Below are 24,413 nucleotides of genomic sequence, written 5' to 3'. Positions count from 1 at the left end.
CAATGTTTTCTATTTTCAGTTTATTTTAGTTTCTTATCCAGTCCTATGTCCTATTCTGCTATCCCATGGCTTTTAGTGTAATTAGAAGTCTTGTGTGTAGAACTTTACCAAAAACTTTCTGAAAGTTTATATAAACTATATCATAGTGATTGGCACAATCTACTTTGTAAAATTCTCAGTGAATCGTCATGACTATTGTCTGGCGGTAATGGGGCGGTAATGGCCTCAAAATGCAGTCGATAGCCTTAGCGCCCCACTAAAACCGACAAAGAGGCTAGCAACATTTTGAAAGGGGCCTACCGCTTGGAGCCCAAAGTGCCAGACTGTCTCAGGTGGTAGACTTGTGGTCGAGAACTGGCTGCGCCTCTAGCCAAGCTGTTCCAGTACAGCTACAACACTGGCATCTACCCAACAATGTGGAAAATTGCCCAGGTATGTCCTGTCCACAAAAAGCAGGACAAATCCAATCCGGCCAATTACCGCCCCATCAGTCTACTCTCAATCATCAGCAAAATGATGGAAGATGTCGTCGACAGTGCTATCAAGCGGCACTTACTCACCAATAACCTGCTCACCGATGCTCAGTTTGGATTCCGCCAGGACCACTCGGCTCCAGACCTCATTTCAGCCTTGGTCCAAACATGGACAAAAGAGCTGAATTCCAGAGTTGAGGTGAGAATGAATGCCCTTGACATCAAGGCACCAAGGAGCCCTAGAAAAAATTGAAGTCAATGGGAATCAGGGGGAAAACTGTCCAGTGGCTGAAGTCATACCTAGCACAAAGGAAGATGGTTATGGTTGTTGGAGAACAATCATCTCAGCCCCAGGACATTGCTGCAGGAGTTCCTCAGGGCAGTGTCCTAGGCCCAACCATCTTCAGCTGCTTCATCAATGACCTTCCCTCCATCATAAGGTCAGAAATGGGGATGTTCGTTGATGATTGCACAGTGTTCAGTTCCATTCGGAACCCCTCAGATAATAAAGCAGTCCATGCCCGCATGCAGAAAGACCTGGACAACATCCAGGCTTGAGCTGATAAGTGGCAAGTAACATTCACGCCAGACAACTGCCAGGCAATGACTATCTCCAAAAAGAGAGTGTCTAACCACCTCCCCTTGACATTCAACGGCATGACCATCGCCGAATGCCCCACCATCAACATCCTGGGCGTCACCATTGACCAAAAACTTAACTGGACCAGCCAAATATATACTGTGGCTACAAGAGCAGGTCAGAAGCTGGGTATTCTGCGGCGAGTAACTCACCTCCTGACTCCCAAAGCCTTTCCACCATCTACAAGGCACAGGTTAGGAGTATGATGGAATACTCTCCACTTGCCTGGATGAGTGCAGCTCCAACAATACTCAAGAAGCTCGACACCATCCAGGACAAAGCAGCCCGCTTGATTGGCACCCCATCCACCACCCTAAACATTCACTCCCTTCACCACCGACGCACTGTGGCTGCAGTGTGTACCAACCACAGGATGCACTGCAGCAACTCGCCAAGGCTTCTTCGACAGCACCTCCCAAACCCGCGACCTCTACCACCTAGAAGGACAAGAGCAGCAGGCACATGGGAACAACACCACCTGCACGTTCCCCTCCAAGTCACACACCATCCCGACTTGGAAATATACCACCGTTCCTTCATCGTCGTTGGGTAATAATCCTGGAACTCCCTTCCTAACAGCACTGTGGGAGAACCTTCACCACACGGACTGCAGCGGTTCAAGAAGGCGACTCACCATCACCTTCTCAAGGGCAATTATGGATGGGCAATAAATGCTGGCCTCACCAGCGACGCCCACATTCCATGAATGAAAAAAAAGGCTCCATATAAAATGCAAATCAGGTCCTAGCACCCCGATTGCCATTTTAGGTCAGCACTGGTTGAATCATATGCTGTGCACACTCCGACCAGTTTCATGGGAGATTGAGCGAAAGAGGCCCAACCAAGGTAAGTTTGGAATTATTTTTGTGGAGTGCTCCTCTGGGCCCCACAAAAATAATCTGGGTCGCTGCCAGCCCGGGACCCCCACCCTCCATGATCGTGACCGCCCCTCCCCCACCCTGCACTTACCTTGCTGTTGGCCGGGCTGGCCTGATATTGTAAATAAGTTCAGAAATAGCCTCAAAATGCTGCTACAATCTAATATAGGGCTTAACTGCACTTCCACATCCAGCAGCTTGGATACTCAGCTTGGATGGGCAGATGATTAAACATCATACAGCCATAACTACAGTATTTTATGTGGAAGTTTAATCAATGGCATTGGACTGTAAAATTTAATGGCATAGAATTCCCAAGGGGGTTCCCTGACCTCCCACCATAACTTTGTTTGCACCGTGTCTCCGGGGCTTCTGCGATCCACTGTTTTAAGTTACAGCGGAAAATCGGGAGAACTCCCACAGAAATTACTGCCGAATATAATTAACTGCAAACTGGCTGATGATTCTGGTCCAAAAAAGATACCTGACCGAAAAATAGGTTGGGTTGCTAAATGAGAGGAAATCTGGCCTGAAGGATCTCAATCCATTTTTCCCTAATTGGTTCTGCCTACTTTACAGCGTTAATTGGGCTGAATTGATCAGAAACTGTCCTCTCCTGCCTCAGAAATAAAAAGAGTTGAAAATGTGCCAGATTATTTACTTGTGCACTGTTTATTTGTTCTCGTAGGTTCAGCCAATTGAAACAACACTGTTGTGTGGAATAAAATCAAGACAAGATATATACCATCCCATAATCTCTACCAGCCCCCTTGTTCATATCAAACATCCATCAACTCAGCAGTTTCGGAAATCAATTGCTGTCACCCTGCCCTGCCCACCAAACTCAGACAAGAAGAGACTAGGAGACGAAACAGACCATGTTCGAGCAGCCACAGCCATGGGCCAGAGAAGCAGCAGTCATCGCATTCGGTAAATTGAGAGATTAACTGCTATAGCCTGGTATCAGCAGCTGCAACAACTTTCCACGTACTTGATAGTGCAGCTGTGAAACAGACCAAAGACAGATTTTTGATGAAATTACTTTTGCATTTCAAGATAGTATTAGCAATTTTAAAATAAAGTACATTTGATAGCCCCGAGTGCTATTTTATATATTTACATTGTCACTTGTCAATTTATAGGTCAATGAGTGCCCCTGTAAAAAAACATGGAGAGACAATCAATGAATCTTTAAAACTGTTAGGATTTAAATCCAAAGATGAAGGATGGCTGATGATGGACAATGTAACTGTGAAAGATGTGCAAAATGGACTAGTTGCATTTGAATATGCTGAACACCTAGACAGGTATGAAATTGTTATAGGTTAACTGTGATCTCAGAACATGTACTATATTGCACCCTCCGTAAACTTGAGCTCATCCAAAACTCTGCTGCCCATATCCCAACTCGCACCAAATCCCGTTCGCCCATTAACCCTGTGCTCGCTGACCTACATTGGCTTCCGGTCCAGCCACGCCTCGATTTTAAAATTCTCATCCTTGTTTTCAAATCCCTCCACGGCCTCGCCCTCCCTATCTCTGTAACCTCCTCCAGCCCTACAACCCTCCAAGATCTTTGCACTCCTCCAATTCTGGCCTCTTGTGCATCCCCGATTTTCATCGCTTCACCATTGGCAGCCAAGCCTTTAGCTGCCTAAGCTCTGGAATTCCCTCCCTAAACCTCTCCACCAAGTGCAGGCAATTGGGACTAGCTTAGTGGTATAAACTGGGCGACATGGACACGTTGGGCCGAAGGGCCTGTTTCCATGTTGTAAACTTCTACCTCTCTACCTCTCTCTCCCCCTTTAAGACGCTCCTTAAAACCTATCTCTTTGACCAAGCTTTTGGTCACATGTCCTAATATCTCCTTATGTTGCTCGGTGTCAAATTTTGTTTGATAACGCTCCTGTGAAGCACCTTGGGATGTTTTACTATGTTAAAAGTGCTGTATAAATGCAAGTTGCTGTTGTTATATTTTTAAACAAGAATTCATTAAAAATCTAACGTGCTAGAAATGCACAGCAGGCTAACTGAGGATTAAAATTTTGCATATGACCCTAAATCAGCATATTCAATGAAAATATCACCAGTAATGTTCGTTTATCTTGTTCAGATGCTACTTAACCTGCTCTGCATTTCTGGCATTTTTCTGATCTTGTTTCCGATATTGCTCATTCATGGCTTATCTTTTTAGGTCTAGTATAATTTTTTTTTGGCTTCTCCCATGATTTTCTCTGTTTCCACTATTTATTGTCACCAGCTTTTGTGAATTCTCAATCATCCTGGATTAGTATTATGATGTTGAAGTGATTTCCTGATATTAAGGTATTATTTTAACTGGGAAATCAATGTCAAGGACCATGCGAGATATCACCGTAGATGTAAAAAGTGAGTGAAGTTGATGTAATTGAGAAAGATGTATTTAGATGATGTCAAGCTTGGGTTTTAAAAGGCTGTAGATTGTAGTCAGATGACTGAAAGACATAAGAAGTTGTATAGTTTTGAGATCCTGTGAAAGAATGAGCGGTGTAATGAATTATGAGAGCTGATTCCTCAATTGGGCGCTCCCGCCAGTCACAGCGAGTACTTGTTGGGAAATTACTAGCCTACAACCTGATTTTTCATCCATTAATTTTAATGGACCAAAAATAAAGGTAAAATCGGGCAGTGTGTAAAATGGGCAGCCAAACCGAATCCACTCGTTTCCTGCTTGGCGAATTAGGTTAAAATTACCCCCAATATGTAGCAGATACATAATCAAGCATTAATATTATAAACACCTGAGGACTTAAATAGTATGCCTTCTTATCTTATATCTTATCTAGGCCCAACTTTCTATACTAAGTGAGCCTCAACGAGGAGTGGCAAGAATGGTTGTTAAAAAAAGGTTTTAATAATAGATTTTGCGGTATTGAAGCTTGTTTATTTTTAACCATTGGATTGAGGTGTATATGGGATTACTGTACAATGAAATCAGTGGGTTTTTATGAAAAAAAAACCCTGAGCTGCAAAGGTTGTTATACAACCTATAACTTACTCCAACCAAGTATATATTACAGAGCAGTAAGGTTGTCCTTGTGCTTCTCAATTGTTTGTGTGCTGTAGCATCTGTTGTGGTTGCAATTGTCTGCTATGACAGTCTTTATTAAATCTTCTTCAGAAAGGGGTTAAGACACCTTTAAAACTGGATTACATCATGTGACAGGGAGGGCCAGTGATGTGTAGGAAAAATATTTGCTGCTGTGTAATTGGTAATACTTTACTGTCTTTCAAATTTTATTTAGTTTTATTATCCTTAAACAGATTTATAGTCCTTCGCTTGTCATCTTCAGTGGATAGTAGCTACTTGATTCCTTTCATTCATGAACTGGAAGAAGCGATTCGATTCACTATGGTTAATGTTATTATGTATCACAAAAGAGACAATTTCCACCACATCATCGTCCAGATGGTTCCTTCCAAAGATTTACAATGGGAAGTGGTGAAGCTGCGTGAAGAGGGATATAGAGGTCCACCAGAGCCATCTGAAGAGTTTCCAATGAGAGAGGGCGAGCAGCTTATGCTCAAGCTTTGTGGCAACATTAAATCATTCAGTGAGTTACTAATAATTCTTCCTTTGAATGTAAGGTTGATATGAAATATTCATTTGAGCTTTACATCTGTATTTTTCCCAAATTTCTCCATTCCTGAATGCACTATGTCATGTTGGGAGCAGTTTCACAGGTACAAGCAGCCCTCTAATACATCACCCATTCTTCATATGTGAACCTAAAGACAAAGCAATGCTACAGAAAAAGGTGTTTTGTACATTTGTTTTGTCTTCATTGTGCCCACGATGGTTCCTCCTTTCTGCAGACCGCCCCCACCCCCTCTCTCCCCCCATCACATACATACACACACAACCCATTGACCATTTCCTGATCAGGAGCCAGGCAAGAGACCTGCAGATGTGCCACTAATATTATTCTGTGATCGGTCCATATAAACTGTACAAAAGTGATCGTGATTGTCTTACTGGGGGTCACCATTGACCAGAAACTTAACTGGACCAGCCATATAAATACTGTGGCTACAAGAGCAGATCAGAAGCTGGGTATTCTGCGGTGAGTGACTCACCTCCTGACTCCCCAAAGCCTTTCCACCATCTACAAGGCAAAGTCAGGAGTGTGATGGAATACTCTCCACTTGCCTGGATGAGTGCAGCTCCAACAACACCCAAGAAGCTCAACACCATCCAGGACAAAACAGCCCACTTGATTGGCACCCCATCCACCACCCTAAACATTCACTCCCTTCACCACCAGCACACCATGGCTGCAGTGTGTACCATCAGCCGGATGCACTGCAGCAACTCGCCAAGGCTTCTTCGACAGCATCTCCCAAACCCGCGACCTTTACCACCTAGAAGGACAAGAGCAGCAGGTACATGGGAACACCACCACCTGCACGTTCCCCTCCAAGTCACACACCATCCCGACTTGGAAATATATCGCCGTTCCTTCATCGTCGCTGGGCCAAAATCCTGGAACTCCCTTCCTAACAGCACTGTGGGAGAACCTTCACCACACGGACTGCAGCGGTTCAAGAAAGCAGCTCACCACCACCTTCTCAGGGGCAATTAGGGATGGGCAATAAAAATGCTGGCCTCGCCAGCGACACCCACATCCCATGAACGAATAAAAAAAAACTTTGCCCTCCTTCCTTTCAGGAAGCCTCTTGTATCATATTTGTACAAGCAATTATAAACCAAAGTCCTTCAACTTTCCCGTATAATCTAGTTTGGCATTGTCAATTGATACATTACTAGCTTTACCAGCAATAAAATTGATTCTGCTAAATTTATATCAGAATTAAATGTATTTAGTTTGTGTTTCGGGACACAGCCATGTGTCAGCAAAATACAAAATTTTAAATGACTTTCTTGATCCCTTATTTATCACAGTACAATACAATGCATTGTGAACAAGGGTGAATGAAGTATTCATGTCATAACTGAAGTGCAGTCACCAAAATTTATTACAGTTGCAGCCAATTCCTGTAAAATATTCAATGTTGGAGTACAGATTTTGGCACATAATATGGGTAAGTTTTTCGAGGCTCCACCCCACCCATGATTTTTCAATATTTTTCCAGCTTGCGTGGCCCTACCAACAGTGCCTTGCAAAATTTACCCTTACGTATTTTTAATTAAAAAGTAAATAAAAATGAAATAAGAAACAAAAATGCTAGAAAGATACAATAGGTTCTATCAGTATCCAAAGGGAGAAAATACAGGATAAAGTTTTGAGTACACAGCCTTCAGTTTTTCTTTCTTTTTGGTTCCATTTAACATTTTCATTGTTTGAATCTAGTATCCAAACAGGTCTTCTGTTTTTTTTTACAAATTTAGCCTTTGTTCCTCCCCCTATGAAATTCCCCTGTCAATACATAAGCACATTATGTACTTTGGATATTTGGTCAGTGATTTGTAATAGTACTTTATACAATAACATTTTGGACTTAGTTTTCAGATCATTCCAACATGGAGAGTGCAATAATTTAGAGAGAATGATGACTTTGGGCTGCACTATCTCTAGTTTTCCCGATACCTCAGTTATCAAATCTCCCTGTCCCATTGTGAAGACTGAAGTCCTTCTCTAGTATTGTCATACTGAAATCTATTTTAATGGGATATGCTTTACCACTGTTTTCTTAATGTATCTTTGCTATTATAGTTGATACCATTTGCAAGTTTGTTTTCTACTCTTATTATTTTCTACCCTTATTAATTTCTTCTTCTCCTTTTCTTGCTTTCTGTAATCCTCATTCTTGTATTTTCTACCCTTACATGAGTCTTGTTCTTTTGTTTGTTACTGATCTTAAGCATATTGTCGACCATGGTTGCATCATCCTGAAAGTACTTCTTTTCCTGTCAATATTATGTACTTATTTTATAATCCGTTAGTTACCTTCTGAAATAGATTCTACTAATACTCCATATATTACCAATTCCATGCAAACAAAAGCAGAAAAAGCTGAAAGAACACTGCACGTCATCTGTAGAAAGAAAAGGACATGTTAACATTTCAATCAGCGTTCTTCAAAATTGAGACAGCAATTTTGTGCTTTTTAGTAATTTCTCCCAACCCTGTTGTAGTCAATTCCTTCCTCATCTCTTTAAAGTTAGCCTTGTTTAAGCCCAAAACCTTAAGTTGTGATCAAATTGTGACCGTTCTTTCTCCTCTTCAAGCCTGTTAGTGAATTTAACCATGCCTTGGTCACTATTCCCAAACTACTCAATTACTCACAGATCGATAACAATTTCTGATTCATTATCACAATTACATCACGTATGCTCCCTTTGTCAAGTTGAAGACATGGGCCCCAAAATTTCAATCAAAACTAAGGATCTCCAATCGGTGAACCAGAAAATGGGGCAGATCTCAGTTTGACCGAGATTCCACCCTCAGGAAAAATTCTGGTGGGTAGCAAGGGTGAATCTTCTGCCCGACCCTCTTATGTCAAGGAGGCATGTCTTGGGAATGTCTGGCTCCCCCTGAAATTGCACCCAGTATGCCCTTTTAAGGCCTCACTGGAACTCAAGCCAGCTGAAAGCTGGCATCAGTTCCACTGAAGCTCAGGAAAGACCCCAAAATTCTTTAGACTAAAGGTAATCGATCCTAGAAAGTCTCCTTCATTTCAAAAAGTGTCCCGCTGGCACTACTGGGAGATGATGATTTGAAGAACGTACCTTTTTTCTAGGCCCTTCCTGGGCCTCCTTTCCTCTATTAGTGCGGCACAACACAGCTCTGACTTTGTTGCTGACAGATGCTGTGCTGCTGGTACCCACTTACTGGGCTCGATTTTAGGGTCGGGTTACCTGCGGGTTTCCAGCGGGGGGGCCCCGAAAATCCCGATCTCCGATCACGTGACCGGATTCGGACGAAATCCCGGCCACTTCCGGGTACCGCGCTGACGTGCGGGGCTGCGCGCGCAAGCCCCGCTGGTGGGAATCCCGCAGGCAATTAAAGCCAGCGGGGTTCCACTTGAGAGCACTTAACTTGCTCGTTGTGGTCAGTTAATGAGCTGAAGCAGCTGTCAAAAGAGGAAGTGTGGGATTTTACGTTCAAAGCAGTCAGTTTCCCACACTGGGGGAAACAGGACCCTTCAAACCAGGCGTGTTGCAGCCAGCAGCCTGTGCCAGGTGCCAAGGTGCGCTCCACGGGGGAGCGCCCTCACCCACGCAGGAGGCCACCGCGTCACATAGGGCAACCCCTGCCCTCCACCAACCCCCTCCAAGCCAGAGGACAGACCGACACGAAACCGCAGCCCCAGTCCGAGGACCCACCCACCTACCCTGCACAACCCCTCACACCAACACCTGCCAGATGGGTGGTGCGTTTACATCGTCGGAGGACGAACAGGATGACCAGCCCCAGCAGCCTCGCAGTCCACGCCGTCCGCCTCGGAGAGGTGGGGCCCCCCAACACGGTGCTGCGGCACACCCACCTGCACAGCAGGAGGGAGGGCAACCGCAGAGAGAGATGCGTCGCAGGAGGCACTACCCTCCGCACAGGGTGTACAGAGCGAGGCTCAGCTTCATGGACCTCTCCGAGGAGCAGTGCATACGGAGGCTCAGAGTCAATCGCCAGGTAGTCGCCGACATCTGCAGCCTCCTTAACGACGAGCTGCTCCCTGATGGACCAAGCAGCATCTTCTTACCTGTCGCTGTCAAAGTCACCACTGCCCTCAACTTCTTCGCATCCGGTTCCTTCCAGGGTGCCACCGGGGACATCACCGGGGTCTGTCAGTCCTCTGCACACAAGTGCATAAGGCAGGTCACCGATGGGTTGTTCCGCAGGGCCTCCCACTACATCAACTTCGCCATGGACGAGCGCAGCCAGATGGAGAGGGCGGTTGGATTCCATGCCATGGCCGGCTTCCCACGGGTGCAGGGTGTAATCGACTGCACCCACATCGCAATACGGGCACCTCCGCATGAGCCAGGGCTGTTCATCAACAGGAAGGGGTATCACTCCATGAACGCCCAGCTCATCTGTGACCACCGCCAGAGATTCCTACACGTGTGCGCCAGATACCCCGGCAGCTGCCACGATGCCTTCGTCCTCAGGGAGTCCGCCGTCCCGCCCATCCTGCAGGCACCCAACGCCGGCAACGGCTGGCTCCTCGGCGACAAGGGGTATCCCCTCCACACGTGGCTCATGACACCTCTGAGGAACCCCATCACCGAGCCGGAGCGTCGGTACAATGACAGCCACACTGCTACCAGGTCTACAATTGAGCAGACCATCGGGCTTCTCAAGATGCGCTTCAGGTGCCTTGATCGTTCTGGGGGAGCGCTCCAATACACACCATTCAGAGTGGGACGAATCATAGTTGTCTGCTGTGCCCTGCACAACATGGCCCAACAGAGAGGGGTGCCGCTGGAGGAGGCCCCATCCACACCCGCCACCCACATTGAGGAAGGCGAGGGCGAGGAGGAGGAGGAGGAGGAGGAGGAGGCGGAGGCGGAGGAGGCGGAGGAGGAGGACGCGCCCGAGGATGTTGGACGACCCATGCGCCGAGCCGCGACTCACCGGGATGGTCGCCGGGCCAGGGACGCACTCATACGTCAACGGTTCTCCTAGAGTCAGACACTGCGAGGCGCTCGCATCTCCTCACCTGCACATGCGAGCGGCCATACCAGCCCCCTCCACTGAAGAGTGCTGCCAGTAATCCTGCACCCACAGCAGTGTGCCCAATGGGTGGCAGCAGGTGTTCGCCGTCATGATGGCCTCCACGGAACGCAACTACTGCACAAGCCGCGGAAGAATGGACGAGAGGTGGCAGGAGTGGTGAGAATAGACTATTTAATATGTGGAATGTGACATCATTTAAGAAACAAAGTACAAAATAATAAACACCCTGGTGTATTCCCTTTGTGATTATAAGGCCTTTGGAATTCTTCTCCGGGAACCCCTACGTGGTGCTACCCCTGTGGCTCCAGCAGAGGTAGTGGCAGGTTGCTCGTCTTCTTGCCTTGACCGGGTAGATGCTTTTGGCGGACGGCCCCTGGGTTTCGGTGCCCGTGAGGGCACCTCCACAGACTGCTCCTCCTGCACCGGGGCAGGGGCAGACTCGGCCACCTGGAGAGGAGGCACCATTGCGTGTACTGGTTGAGAGGTGGGCGACGGGTGGGACGTGGGGACGCCTTGAGAGGCGTCCCCGCTTCCATGTCCCCGGTCACCATCATCCCTCTCTTGGCCTCGGCCCACATCACCCCTTCCACCCTGCTGGACGGCAGTTTGGATGGCATGTGTGAGGCCTTGCAAGGCCACCCCTATTGTATCCCTCAGCCTGTTGGTGGCGTCGGAATGTTGCTCACCCTGAATCCGTACAGACGTTGTGAGGGCCTGCAAGGACTCGAAGTGGAGCTGTGCGTGACGCTCGAGGGAGGCCAGCCTGTCCTCCACCGCAGACAGTCCCGCACCTACCCGCGACACTGTGTCGCCGGTACCCTCCTGTGCCTGCGCCACCAATGCCCACATGCAGGAGGTGGACTCCTCCATCGCCTGCGCTATTGTGGACAATGCGCGCGGCACCTCTGCCAGCACCTCAGCAATTAGCTGGTGGCCCTCGACGACTCTCCTTTTCTCTGGTGGCCCCCTGGGTTCAGCATCTGGGTCCGGCTGAGCAGAGCCTGGAGATGAGTGCTCCCTCCGTCGCGGACCCTCCGCGGCTGCCCCTGCCACCAGGGTCTGCTCATGCTCACTCGTGCGCAGTGACTCACCAAGTGCTACCCCAACTAGTTGGCGAGGGGGACCCACCGAGGTGCGTGTCTCTGCGCTGGTGGATGGTTGGCTCTGATGTGACGATGCACCCTCAGAGACCGCCATGTCCTCTGAGGAATCGCCCTCCATGCTCGCTTGATCCAAAGACGCACCTGCAAGAGAACAGAGGGCACTTTGAGGCATGTGGACCAACTTGACAGTGCGCCTGATGGCAGGTGATGATACGGTCACTCGCGATCATGGGTGTTGAGTGTCAGCTTTCCCTTACCGGCCGTTTCGGCAGCGACACACTCGCCATCGGCCACCGACAGGCAATGTCGCGTGCGGGCGAGGTCGAGCGCCTCCACCTCTGCGTCGGTGAGCTCCACCACTTGCGGCGGCCCACCTCCGGTGCGTGCCCTTTCCCTATTGTTCTTGCTCCTCTTCTCCTGTGAAGGCAAAACACAGATGTGTGAGTGGGTGCGTCTTGCATCGTGAGACGCATCGAGCATCGGTGTGGTTGGGTTGAGCGTGGCGCGGAACGGATGGGAGGAAGTGTGGGCCACGTGCCCATCCCATTGCATGGGGATTGGGGTGTGTGGTAGTGTTCGGGTGGGGTCAGGGACGATGGGTACTTGCGTGCACGGCGAGGATGGTGAATGAGTGGCTGTGAGGATTGCTGATGGAGCGCAGTGGTGGCTGTGCAGGAGGGGGTTGTGATCTGCTTGGCGTGATGGTGGGGACAGGATGTGGGAGGGTGCGTTGGTGTACTCACCTTGCCAGACCTAGTCAGGTCATTGAAGCGCTTGCGGCACTGCTCCCAAGTCCTTGGGGTGTTGCCCCTGCTGCTCACCTCCGCCGCCACCTCTGCCCATGCCTTCCTGGTTGCGGCGGCAGGGAACTTGCGCCCATCCTCAGGGAAGAGTGTTTCCCTCCTCCTCCTCACGCCCTCCAGCATCAGCTGCAGTGCCAGATCTGAAAAACGGGGCGCAGCCTTTCCCCTTGGTTGAGCCATTCTCCCAGACCTCTTGCTTGCAGCAGGAGGGGCTTTGGGAGACTGCCCCTTTAACTGGAGCTCCTACATCGCGTCGACGGTACTGCGCATGCGCAGCCGGCCGGCACGCAGCTGGGGAGCGCAGAACCCGGAAGCAGGCCTTAATGGGTCCAATTATCCCGCGATCGCGTGGGGGACGCACACAATTAGCCGTCCGCGTTTTCGACGCTCCCGGAGGACCACCCGCTGGGAACCCGCAGGCCTGCTAAATTCGAGCCCACTGTGTCTACCCTGAATATGCAAATGGTCCCATCCCCATAATTTGGGATGAGATCTAGGCCTCCTTACTTGGGTGTACTTATGGGCCGCTCTGTTGCTCTTCTGTTGGCAGAGCAAGCTGATTGGAATTTCGGGGCCATGTTGCTTTATCAAACTATGTGAAATACATTCAATAAATCTGTTTTCTTTTCCACATGTGCTGCTTCTTCTCTTCCAATCTATATACAAGCTACAGTTTCCCATTACTACCACATTTTTCTTTTGGTAGGCCTCTCTGATCTCCACATACAAACATTTCAGTTCAGCCATCACAGGCAGAAGGTCTGTAAAATACTCCCATCGATGTTTTGCATCCTGTCCTCTTTCTTGGCCCTGTTAATTGTGATAGAAACATTGCTTCAAGTAAATTCCATGTGACATAGCTGAATTTATAGAAATACAAATGGGCTGAAATTTGGCTGTGCGAGATGTGCAAATGCTTAAACAGATAGTATAAACAACTGAAGGAAACACGAGGAATACAAGCATTAGTATAAACACGAGCACTTCTGTTTTTCTTGACTATTAGTGAATGTTCTACAAAGAGCAGTAATGTCATCAAACCATAAGGAGCTGGCTCTACAATCATTTGTAAAATACTTTTAATTCAATCAATTAAACAAGTACAAAATGTCATTTTGAAACAATTTGGGCTGATTGCTGATTCAGTGAAATTTAGTTTTCCTTTGTGCACCAGCATAGCCAGAGATAAAGCTCTGCAATTAATCACATATACTTATCAAACTGCCAATCATAAAGTTCATATAATTGTTTCTTTACATATTGATTTAGGCAGTGAGCAAGGCACGGTTCAAGGGTATCAATTAATATTCCACTCTCAGCGGAAAACCAGACTGGAGCTTGATCTGACTGAAGTGGATGAGTTTGGTAACTACTGCTCTCCTCACTACAAGGGAATGGCAATATTTTACAAAATAACCAAAGAAGAGCTAACCAAGCAATGGGATGGGGCCTACCACACAGTGGATGACCAGCAGTACAGCCCTGTATGCAAACTGTCATTAACGTTGCCCAAGGTACGGTACAATAAAAGAAGCATAACGTTCATTGCACTAATTCATTCTGTATGATTCAGTGATAGTTTTACCTGGTGATATAGTAGGAAATAGTTTCACCACAGTTGGTTGTGACGGTGGCAACATGGCCATCATTTGTGATAGTCAAATTAAGAAACTTTGTTCATTTGTATATTCTTTTGTTCATCTTTCTTTTTTCCTACCTTCTTTACTTTTGTTCCTTTGCCGTTGTCTTTTTTCTACCGTTAATCTTCTTCTTCCTTCTCTTTTTAAGGGAGCTGTGTGTATAGAGCCTTCAATTCTTTACACAACATGCAAACGCAAAGATTTTCTTTGTATGCACTTTTCAAGGACTCTTACCTTGGATGATATACATGTAAGCAGAAAAAATTGAATTTGGATCTCCATTCATCAGTCATTTTAACATTCTGCAATAGATTAGGAAACGATCCCTGCTCCCTGGTCTGTGCTGCATTAGTTGACGTCAGTTGAGAAAGCAGTGGGTTGCTACAATCAAAAGGAAGATGACAGCCGTGGTTTCCACTCCTGATTGAGTTAGAACCATAGAACCATAGAAAAGATACAGCACAGAAGGGGGCCATTTGTCCGCTCCGGCTCGAAGAACAACCAGGTGCCCATTCTAATCCCACCTTCCAGCACCCGGTCCGTAGCCCTGCAGCTTACACCACTTTAGGTGCAGGTCCAGGTACTTTTTAGAAGAGTTGAGGGTCCCTGCCTCTACCACCAATTCAGGCAGCGAATTCCATTCACCCACCACCCTCTGGGTAAAAAAGTTTTTCCTCATGTTCCCTCTAATCCTTCCACCAATCAGCTTAAATCTATGTCCTCTAGTTCTTGAACTCTCCGCTAGGGAAACATATACTTCCTGTCTACTGGACCCCTCATAATGTTGTACACTTCAGTCAAGTCTCCCCTCAGCCTCCTCTGCTCCGAGGAAAACAACCCCAGCCTATCCAATCCCTCCTCGTAGCTGCAATTTTCAAGCCCTGGCAACATTCTTGAAAATCTTCTCTGCACTCTCTCCAGAGCAATTACATCCTTCCTGTAATGTGGTGACCAGAACTGCGCACAATACTCCAGCTGTGGCCTTACCAGTGTTTTATACAGTTCCATCATTACATCCCTGCTTTTGTTTTCTATAACGGAGAGCATTCCGTATGCCTTCTTCACAATCTTATCTACCTGTACTGCCACCTTCAGGGACCTGTGCTCTTGCAATCCAAGGTCTCTCACTTCCTCTGCCCCTCTCAATATATTCCCGTTTACTGCGTATTCCTGTTTACCGTTTGCCCTCCCTAAGTGCATTACCTTACACTTCTCCGGGTTCAACTCCATTTGTCACTTTTCCGCCCACTCCACCAACCCATTGATATCTTCTTGGAGTCTACAGTTATCCTCTTCACTATCAACTACACTGCCAATTTTTGTGCCGTCTGCAAATTTACCAATCATGCCCCCTACATTCAAGTCCAAATCATTAATATATACCACAAACAGCAAGGGACCCAACATTGAGCCCTGTGGCACACCACTGGAAATGGATTTCCATTCGCAAAGACATCCATTGACTTTTACCCTTTGTTTCCTTATACTGAGCCAATTTTGTATCCAATTCGCCACATTTCCCTGTATCCCATGGGCTTTTACCTTTCTGACCAGTCTGCCATGTGGGACCTTGTCAAATGCCTTACTAAAATCCATGTAGACAACATCCACTGCACTGCCCTCATCGATCCTCCTTGTCACTTCCTCAAAGAATTTAATCAGATTTGTAAGACTTCCCTGAACAAATCCATGCTGCCCATCCCTGATTAAACCATGCCTTTCCAAGTGACAGTTTATCCTATCTCTCAGTATTAATTCTAATTGTTTGCCCACCACCGAGGTAAGACTGACCGGTCTATAATTGTTCGGCCTTTCCCTCGTACCCTTTTTAAACAATGGTACTATGTTTGCAGTCTTCCAGTCTTCCGGTACCTCCCCTGTATCTAGAGAGGATTGGAAAATGATCCTCAGAGCATCCGTTATTTCCTCCCTGCCTTCCTTCAATAGCCTAGGAAACAATTCATCCGGCCCTGGTGACTTATCAACTTTCAAGGATTCTAGTCCCTCTAGTACTTCCTCTCTCGTTATGTTTACTTTATCCAATATTTCACACCTCTCCTCTTTAACTACAATGTCCGGATCATTCCTTTCCTTTGTGAATACGGAGACAAAACATTCATTTAAAACCCTACCCACATTCTCTGCAGAAAACACTTGTGGGAGTAGTTTATAGGCACTCTAACAGTATTAATTAAGAAATAAGAGGAGATTGTAACAAAGGTAATGCAATAATCATGGGGGACTTTAATCTTCATATAGACTGGGCAAATCAAATTGGTAAAAGTAGTTTGGAGGACGAACTTGTGGAATGCATTTGAGACAGTTTCCTAGAATAATACGTCCTGGAATCAACTAGGGTACAGGCTATTTTAGATGTTGTCTTATGTAATGAGACAGGGTAATTAATAATCTCATAGTAAGGGATACGCTGGGGAGGAGTGATCATAATATGATAGAATTTCACGTTGAGTTTGAGAGTGATGTACTTAAATCTGAAACTAGAGTCTTAAACTTAAACAAAACCAATTATATAAGTATGACGGGAGAGTTGGCTAAGGTTGATTGGGAAATTAGATTAAAAGTTATGACGGTAGATAAGCAATGCCGAACATTTAAAGAAATATTCCATAATTCTCAACAAATGTACATTCCATTGAGGAATAAAAACTCCACGGGAAAAGTGATCCATGTGTGGTTAACTAAAGAAGTTAAGGACAGTATTAAATTAAAAGAAGAGGCTTATAATGTTGCCAAGAAGAGAAGTAAGCCTGAGGGCTGGGAGAGTTTTAGAAACCAGCTGAGGATGGCCAAAAGATTGATAAAGAGGGAGAAAATAGAAAATGAAAGTAAACTAGCAAGAAATATAAAAACAGACTGTAAGAACTTCTATAAGTATGTAAAAAGGAAAAGAATACATGGGTCCCTTAGAGGCTGAGACAGGAGAAATTTTAATGGGGAATAAGGAAATGGCAGAGACGTTAAACAAATATTTTGTATCTGTCTTCACAGTAGAAGACACAAAAAACTTACCAGTAATAGTGGGGAACCAAAGGTCTAACAAGAGTGAAGAACTTTAAGTAATCAATATTAGTAAAGAGAAATTAATGGGACTAAAAGTTGACAAACCCCCTGAACCTGATGGCCTCCTAGGGTTCTAAAAGAGGTGGCTGCAGAGATAGTGGATGCATTGGTTTTGATCTTCCAAAATTCCCTAGATTCTAGAACGGTCCCTGTGGTTTGGAAGGTAGCAAATGTAACACTGCTATTCAAAAAAGGAGGGAGAAAGAAAAAAAGGAACTACATGCCAGTTAGCCTGACATTAATAGTCGGGAAAATGCTGGAATCCACCATTATTAAGGATGTGGTAATGGGGCACTTAGAAAATCATAATATGATTAGGCAGAGTCAACATGGTTTTATGAAAGGGAAATCGGGTTTGACAAATCTATTAGAGTTTCTTGAGGATGTAATTAGCAGGGTAGATAAAGGGGAACCAGTGGATATAATACATTTGGATTTTCAAAAAGCATTCGATAAGGTGCCACACAAAAGGTTGTTAGACAAGATAAGGGCTCATGGGGTTGGGGGTAATATATTTGCATGGATAGAGGATTGGTTAACGGACAGAAAACAGAGAGTAGGAATCAACGGGTCATTTTCAGGTTGGCAGGCTGTAACTAGTGGAGTGCTGCAAGGATCAGTGTTTGGGCCTCAGTTATATTAATGACTTAGATGAAGGGACCAAGTGTAATGTATCCAAGTTTGTTGATGATACAAAGCTGGGTGGGAAAGTAAGCTGTGAGCAGGACACAAAGTGTCTGTGAAGGGATATAGACAGTTTAAGTAAGTGGGCAAGAAGGTGGCAGGTGGAGTATAATGTGGGGAAATGTGAAGTTATTCACTTTGGCAGGAAGAATAGAAAAACAGAATGTTTTTTAAGTGGTGTGAATCTATTAAATGTTGTTGCTCAGAGAAATTTGGGTGTCCTTGTACAAGAAGCACAGAAAGTTAATATGCAGGTACAGCAAACAATTAGGAAGGCAAATGGTATGTTGGTCTTTATTGCAAGGGGGTTAGAGTACAAGAGTAAAGAAGCCTTGCTGCAATTGTACAGGGCTTTGGTGAGACCACACCTGGAGTACTGTGTACAGTTTTGGTCTCCTTATCTAAGGAAGGATGTACTTGCCTTAGAGGTGGTGCAATGAAGATTCACTAGATTGATTCCTGGGATGAGAGGGTTGTCCTATGAGGAGAGATTAAGTAGAATGGGCCTATACTCTCTGGAGTTTAGAAGAATGAGAGGTGACCTCATTGAAACATATAAGATTCTGAGAGGGTTTGACAGGGTAGATGCTGAGAGGAGATCCCCTGGCTGGACAGTCTAGATCTAGGGGTCATAAGTCTCAAGATAAGGGGTTGACTATTTAGGACTGAGATGAGGAGTAATTTCTTCACTCAGAGAGTTGTGAATCTTCGGCATTCTTGACCCCAGAGGGCTGTGGATGCCGAGTCGTTGAGTATATTCAAGGCTGAGATTGATAGATTTTTGGACTCTAAGGGTATCAAGTGATATGGAGATCAGGCGGAAAAGTGGAGTTGTGGTCGAATATCAGCTATGATCTTACTGAATGGCAGAGCAGGCTCAAGGGCCTACTCCTGATCCTATTTCCTATGTTCTTATGTTCTTAGCACTATTCATGGCCTCAGGAGATCCTGAAGTGTTTCACAGCCAATAAATTAATTTTTTGAAGTGCAGTGACTGTTGTAATGCAGAGAGAAGTAGCATTAAGGTCAGGAAAATTGCCTTCAGGAAAGGAAAAGAAAGGGGAAAAAGTTTTGCAAGAGAATTTCTGCAGCAATTTAGTTTCACTTTTGCTTTATTTTGTCTCTTGTCTTTGTTATTCTTTTATGCTCTACTTTTATTATAGAGAGAAAAGATTCTTAGTCGTTCAACAAATGTGAACAAAGTTACCTCATCAGGTAAGGAAAAGAACTAAGTTATTGGCCAGGAAATTCCTCGAAGCTCCTCCTGCTCCGCCGGTGTTACGGGAGCAGCTCGGAGGAATTTCTCGACCATTGTTTATTAAATTTAACGACATTACCTGTGTCTTTGTTTCAAGATTCTGTTGCACGCTAAAAGTAATGTCACATGAGAAATGTCACAAAGGCAAAGAAAATGTTTCTGTGAATTATTAATAAACTTTATATAGAGTAAACAGTTGTTTTAAGCACATTAGGCTGGAATGTCCTTGTGGGTTCTCCCACCTGCCCCATGCAGCCAGAAAATCAAATTCCATTTTCCCATTCCATAATCTAAGTCACTCCATTTATTTCTGAACCTATTGTCAGACTCCCCTGTTTTTTTTCCACTGTCCCATTCTCCCAAACCTTCCTGTTCCCTAATCATCTGGATCAGGTGTCAGGTTTCCTTTCCTTCTTCTCTTGGACTTGCCAACTTGCTCCTCTCACCCAAACAGGCAGCCCCAGAATCCTCCCCCTAGATTGATAGCCATAATTCCTGTGCTTTCCAAACTTTTTGAAGAAAACAAAGGGAAATAGAAATGAAGGAAAGAAGGAAACAAGAAAAATAAGGAAAAAGTAACAGGGATATTTGGAAAGAAATAAGAACACAAGAACATAAGAATTGGGAGCAAAAGGAGGCCATTCAGCCCCTCGAGCCTGCTTCATTATTCAATCAGATCATGGCTGATCTTCGACCTCAACTCTACTTTCCCACCCGATCCCCATATCCCTTGATTCCTCTAGACCCCAAAAATCGATCTATCTCAGCCTTGAATATACTCAATAACTCAGATCCACAGCCCTTTGAGGTAGAGAATTCCACAGATTCACAACCCTCTGAGTGAAGAAATTCCTCTTCATCTCAGTCTTAAATGGCTGACCCCTTATCCTGAAACTATGCCCTCTAGTTCTAGACTCTCCAGCCAGGGGAAACAACCTCTCAGCATTTAGAGTGAAAGACCTTGTGCAGAATTTTATAGATACGTAGGTACCTGATCCATATATCATTTAAAAACATGCTGTAAGTGCATGAGGCTCCTCATGGCTCCAATGTAAGGACTTCAATTTTTAAATTGTTACCCTAACGTTAACATTAAATTAAGGAAACTCATACACTGAATTCTACTGTAATTCAAAATTAAAACAGCGAGGGTTATAAATATATTACTGTTACCTACAGTATGTTAGGACCTCAGGTGCACTGCAGATAGAAGTGTTCTGCAATAAGTATTCAGAGCTAAACTGCACATTTAATCCCAAAATGCCCTTATTCTTCCCTAAAAGGAACCCTGGATCTATTAAGCATTGCAATTCTTCTCTCTCCGGCAATGAAGTTATTCTACTTCCCTGTATATTTTGCTTTATTGGTCAGTACTCAATGTATTTTATCGCAGTGCATTGTAGGAAAACCAAATCTGTAGTACATCCAAATGTCTTTCTGTAGCTGGGTCCCTTTGAGACCCAGAGCTCAGTGCCCAGTTCCCAAATCGGACCAAAAAAAGTAGTCCAATGCGGAGAAAAAATGCTTCCATTTTGCTCCTGAATAGCACTGCATTCAAATTTCCTCTAGGATTTTTTTCTATTGTCTGCACCGGAATAGGATGCAGCTATGTAAATTACATGAAAATGATTGTGAGAGGGCTTTGTACATGATTTCCTCTAACAGCACTGAGTGTAGACCAGGGACAAACTGCTGCCATAAAAACCTGGCACTATTGCTTCCTGAACTGCTGTTTTAATCTTAAGTGACAGACTGGTATTATCCAGTTAAGTCTTTATTTTTGAATTTTGGATAGAAAATGTTTATCTTGTTTCAAGACTTGTTGCAGAATGGTGTTAGTCTTTTATATTTAGTGATGGAAGCTGTGTCCAGTGTTGTGTACCCCTCCACCTACCTTTTGTGATATGACTTGATGGAAGATGGGGGGAATTAGAACAAACCCCTTTGGCAGCTGCTGAAGAAATTCACCTGGTTTTCTCCTGTGCCATTAACAGAAGCCCCCACCATGTCACCTTGAATGAAAAGAGAAGTCTCACAGTCAAACCAACACCCTCGTCCAATTCCTGCACGATCAATCTACATATCCGCACTTGCTTTCCCTGTTCTTACACCTATTGCTTGGCATCACGGTGCTGCCCCTTTCACTTCCACAGCTTCCACTGTGCCTGCCCCTTTAAAGTAAAGGCTGCCTTTAAGGCCAAGAATGCATCCAGATTTCCTCCTCTTTTCATGGCTGCAGCCCATGGTGTTCCCTTAAATGCACCCACGTGTGCCCGTGTTGCACCTCCTTCAGTCTAATTAGGCCTGACAGGACTATCGGGCACTGAGCTCTGGGTCTCAAAGGGACCCACCCCTGGTGTACTTTGCACTAATTGCTCATGGACAGTTCTGGGAGAGGCAAATCAGCACTTAGTGCTGCAGAGTGTTACAGCCCATCCAAAGCACTAAATATTGGTGTTGGTCCACTGCACTGTTTGAAAATAAAATGTCATACAGCATTAGCTAAGCCACAGAAAAGTTCCAGCGGACAGACATGACCAGGTAACCAAATAACTTGCTATTAGCTCACTTGATGTGCAATTATTTCCTAATTTTTAAATTATTTCCCTTCGTTCTTAACCTTTCATCGGTATGAACAATTTGTTTGGCATCAACTTTATCAATCTCTTTCGTAACTTTGAAAATTAAGATTCTATCACTTGAAAGGGATAATTTTCTGGCTTTGTGCCACCAGGGGGAGTCCTCGACGATTGTTAACTCATATTGGAAATTAGACTTTTTAACAGCTCTGGCGTCCTTCCTATTCGCCAATTCTAAATCAGTCATAGAAATCATGGGTGGGACAGTCTGAGGGTGCCATTTCTAGCGATTATTTAAAGGGACCATCAGCTGCTCTCAGGTAAATCATTGATTACTTTATTTGGACGCTTTTGAGTTTTTTTGGGTCTTTTGGCTGCTGGGACTGACAGTAATCTTTTGTGAACGTAATCTGGTGAGTCAGCAGATGTCTGGTTTCAATGGATTCGGTGCTTGCAGATTATTGAATCAAGCCATTCCATGCAAGTCATACAGCCATATGATTGACATTTGGGGTCATTTTGGGGCTAGTGAACTTGATTAACAAATGTATCTGCAGTGAAGATGTGAGTTGGGTCTGTGAAAGTGTAGTATCAGTGATTCTTTGTTGGACAGCTCTGTGATCAGCAGCTTCTGTAAGGAATCTTACAACACCAGGTTATAGTCCAACAATTTTATTTTAAAATCACAAGCTTTCGGAGATTATCCCTTTCGTCAGGTGAGTGAGTGGAAGGTTCTCAAATCGCATATCTTATATTAGGCTGGGACAGCATCACACCAATCAACAGGTGTCGTTGTTGTTCAAACAGGCCAGTCACGGAGAACAGCACGTCCCAGTACACTGGATATACATTGTGTCAATTACACAGACAGAAAGAAAGAGACCTAAATGGCAGAGAGAGAGAGAGAGAGAATATTAAAACACATAACTTTTTTTTCCCTTTTTTTTCCTCCCTTTTTGCTGGTGGGGTTACGTGTAGCGTGACATGAACCCAAGATCCCGGTTGAGGCCGTCCTCATGGGTGCGGAACTTGGCTATCAACTTCTGCTCGACGATTTTGCGTTGTCGTGTGTCTCGAAGGCCGCCTTGGAGAACGCTGACCCGAAGATCGGTGGCTGAATGTCCTTGACTGCTAAAGTGTTCCCCGACTGGGAGGGAACCCTCCTGTCTGGCGATTGTTGCGCGGTGTCTGTTCAGCAGCTTCTGATTGTGGGCTTATACTTTGCTGCCTGCAGTCAGCTCACCAGTCTGAAGCCAGCAGAAAGACTGGGCTAAGTCAGTGGCTCTGCAGCAGCATTTTGTCATGTAAGAAGAGAGCAGCCAAATTTCAAGGATCAATTTTTTGTTGACGGTAAATGAAGAAGTATCTTAATAATGTAATGAAAATAGTAATGTTTGTAATTAGTATAAATACACTGTTTGTATTGACTGTTGTTCATTTTCATGTGGTTTAGAACCTGAACTTTGGTCTGAACATATATTCTTCTACCTTTAGTTCAAAATTACACAGTTATAATGGGCTATTTACAAGGTTCAAGTGATCTAAGTGTCAAGCCAGAATGGCAGTTGCATTATGGTGAAGTATGAACATAATTAAAGTAGATGCAATGATGGTCCTTCAATATTTGTCATGCCAATGGGAATAGCTATCAGTATTCTAGAAGGAACACAAACTTTAGGATATAACTGGAACCTGGATAATTAATGCAATTGGTATAAGTATTTCTGCACATACTCCTAATTTTTATTGGTGTCTGAATTCTTCAATTTACAGAGACGGCATCTGAGAATGTGCTTTACTGGGTGGCTTCAGAACTTTCTGAAGAAGATGCCGCACTGCTTGTGACATCCCTTCGAATTCGGCGCAGTGCTATTCAACTGGTCAGGCTGACCAACCCTGATGATTTAACAGATCAGATTTTCAAACTTCTCAACATGTGGAAAAAGAATCTCCCAACATCCGCAGATAAAATACAGATCCTTTCCCGACATTTGAAAAGATGCGGAAGAGAAGATTTAGCAGAAGAGTTGTGGTCAAAATCGGAGTCTGGATGAGAAAACAGCAGGGAGGCCCAATGAAACCTTTAGAGGATACATTTTCTGTTTGCACAGTCCCAACATGGAGCCACGGCTGCCAGGATTGCACATCAGTAAATTTTCTGTGTGCAGCCCGTGGCTTTCCTTCCATTATGAATATAAAAACAGGGGCTGCACGAGTGTGATTTTCTGATATGTGTTCCTGGTGGGTGAGGCTTTGTGCTGAGAATGCACAGTCAGAAAACTTGTCCTGATGTTCAAATAAAATTGGTGATGCCTCTCCTGAGTTGGCATCCTTGGCATTAAGCAGTGTATTAGGTAAATGATGACACAAAGATGTTCTGTACCAAAGCTTTTGGTGAACTCAAGAGAACGAGGCAACTTTCCAAAGAATCAAGAATCATAACCAAACTAACTTGTTTATTGTTCTTGAATTGTTTCTTTTATGTTTCCTCCATAGCATATCATATGTAATCTTCAGTATAGCTGTGCATGACAACTATAAGATGTTAGATAGGAATGTGTTAATCAGTATCTGGATTGAATTACTTCACATTGTA

The 24,413-nt window shown here is 45.0% G+C and overlaps 1 protein-coding gene across 1 annotated transcript in view; it reads left to right on the top strand.

Moving 5' to 3' along the window:
• dthd1 (death domain containing 1) overlaps positions 1-23,871 on the top strand; it is a 37,759-nt gene extending 13,888 nt beyond the window's left edge. The window contains exons 6-12 of the mRNA XM_067971512.1: positions 2,680-2,921; positions 3,134-3,298; positions 5,295-5,584; positions 13,845-14,089; positions 18,215-18,234; positions 19,336-19,382; positions 23,591-23,871. Of these exons, the coding sequence (XP_067827613.1) occupies positions 2,680-2,921; positions 3,134-3,298; positions 5,295-5,584; positions 13,845-14,089; positions 18,215-18,234; positions 19,336-19,382; positions 23,591-23,871 (1,290 nt within the window). The remainder of the gene's footprint in view (positions 1-2,679; positions 2,922-3,133; positions 3,299-5,294; positions 5,585-13,844; positions 14,090-18,214; positions 18,235-19,335; positions 19,383-23,590) is intronic.
• Positions 23,872-24,413: the final 542 nt, after the last annotated feature.

This window comes from Heptranchias perlo, chromosome 1 (genome assembly GCF_035084215.1).
Source record: "Heptranchias perlo isolate sHepPer1 chromosome 1, sHepPer1.hap1, whole genome shotgun sequence".
NCBI classification, from domain to species: Eukaryota; Metazoa; Chordata; class Chondrichthyes; order Hexanchiformes; family Hexanchidae; genus Heptranchias; species Heptranchias perlo.
Note: the sequence above shows the minus strand (reverse complement) of the source record. Positions and strands in the feature narration are given on the sequence as shown.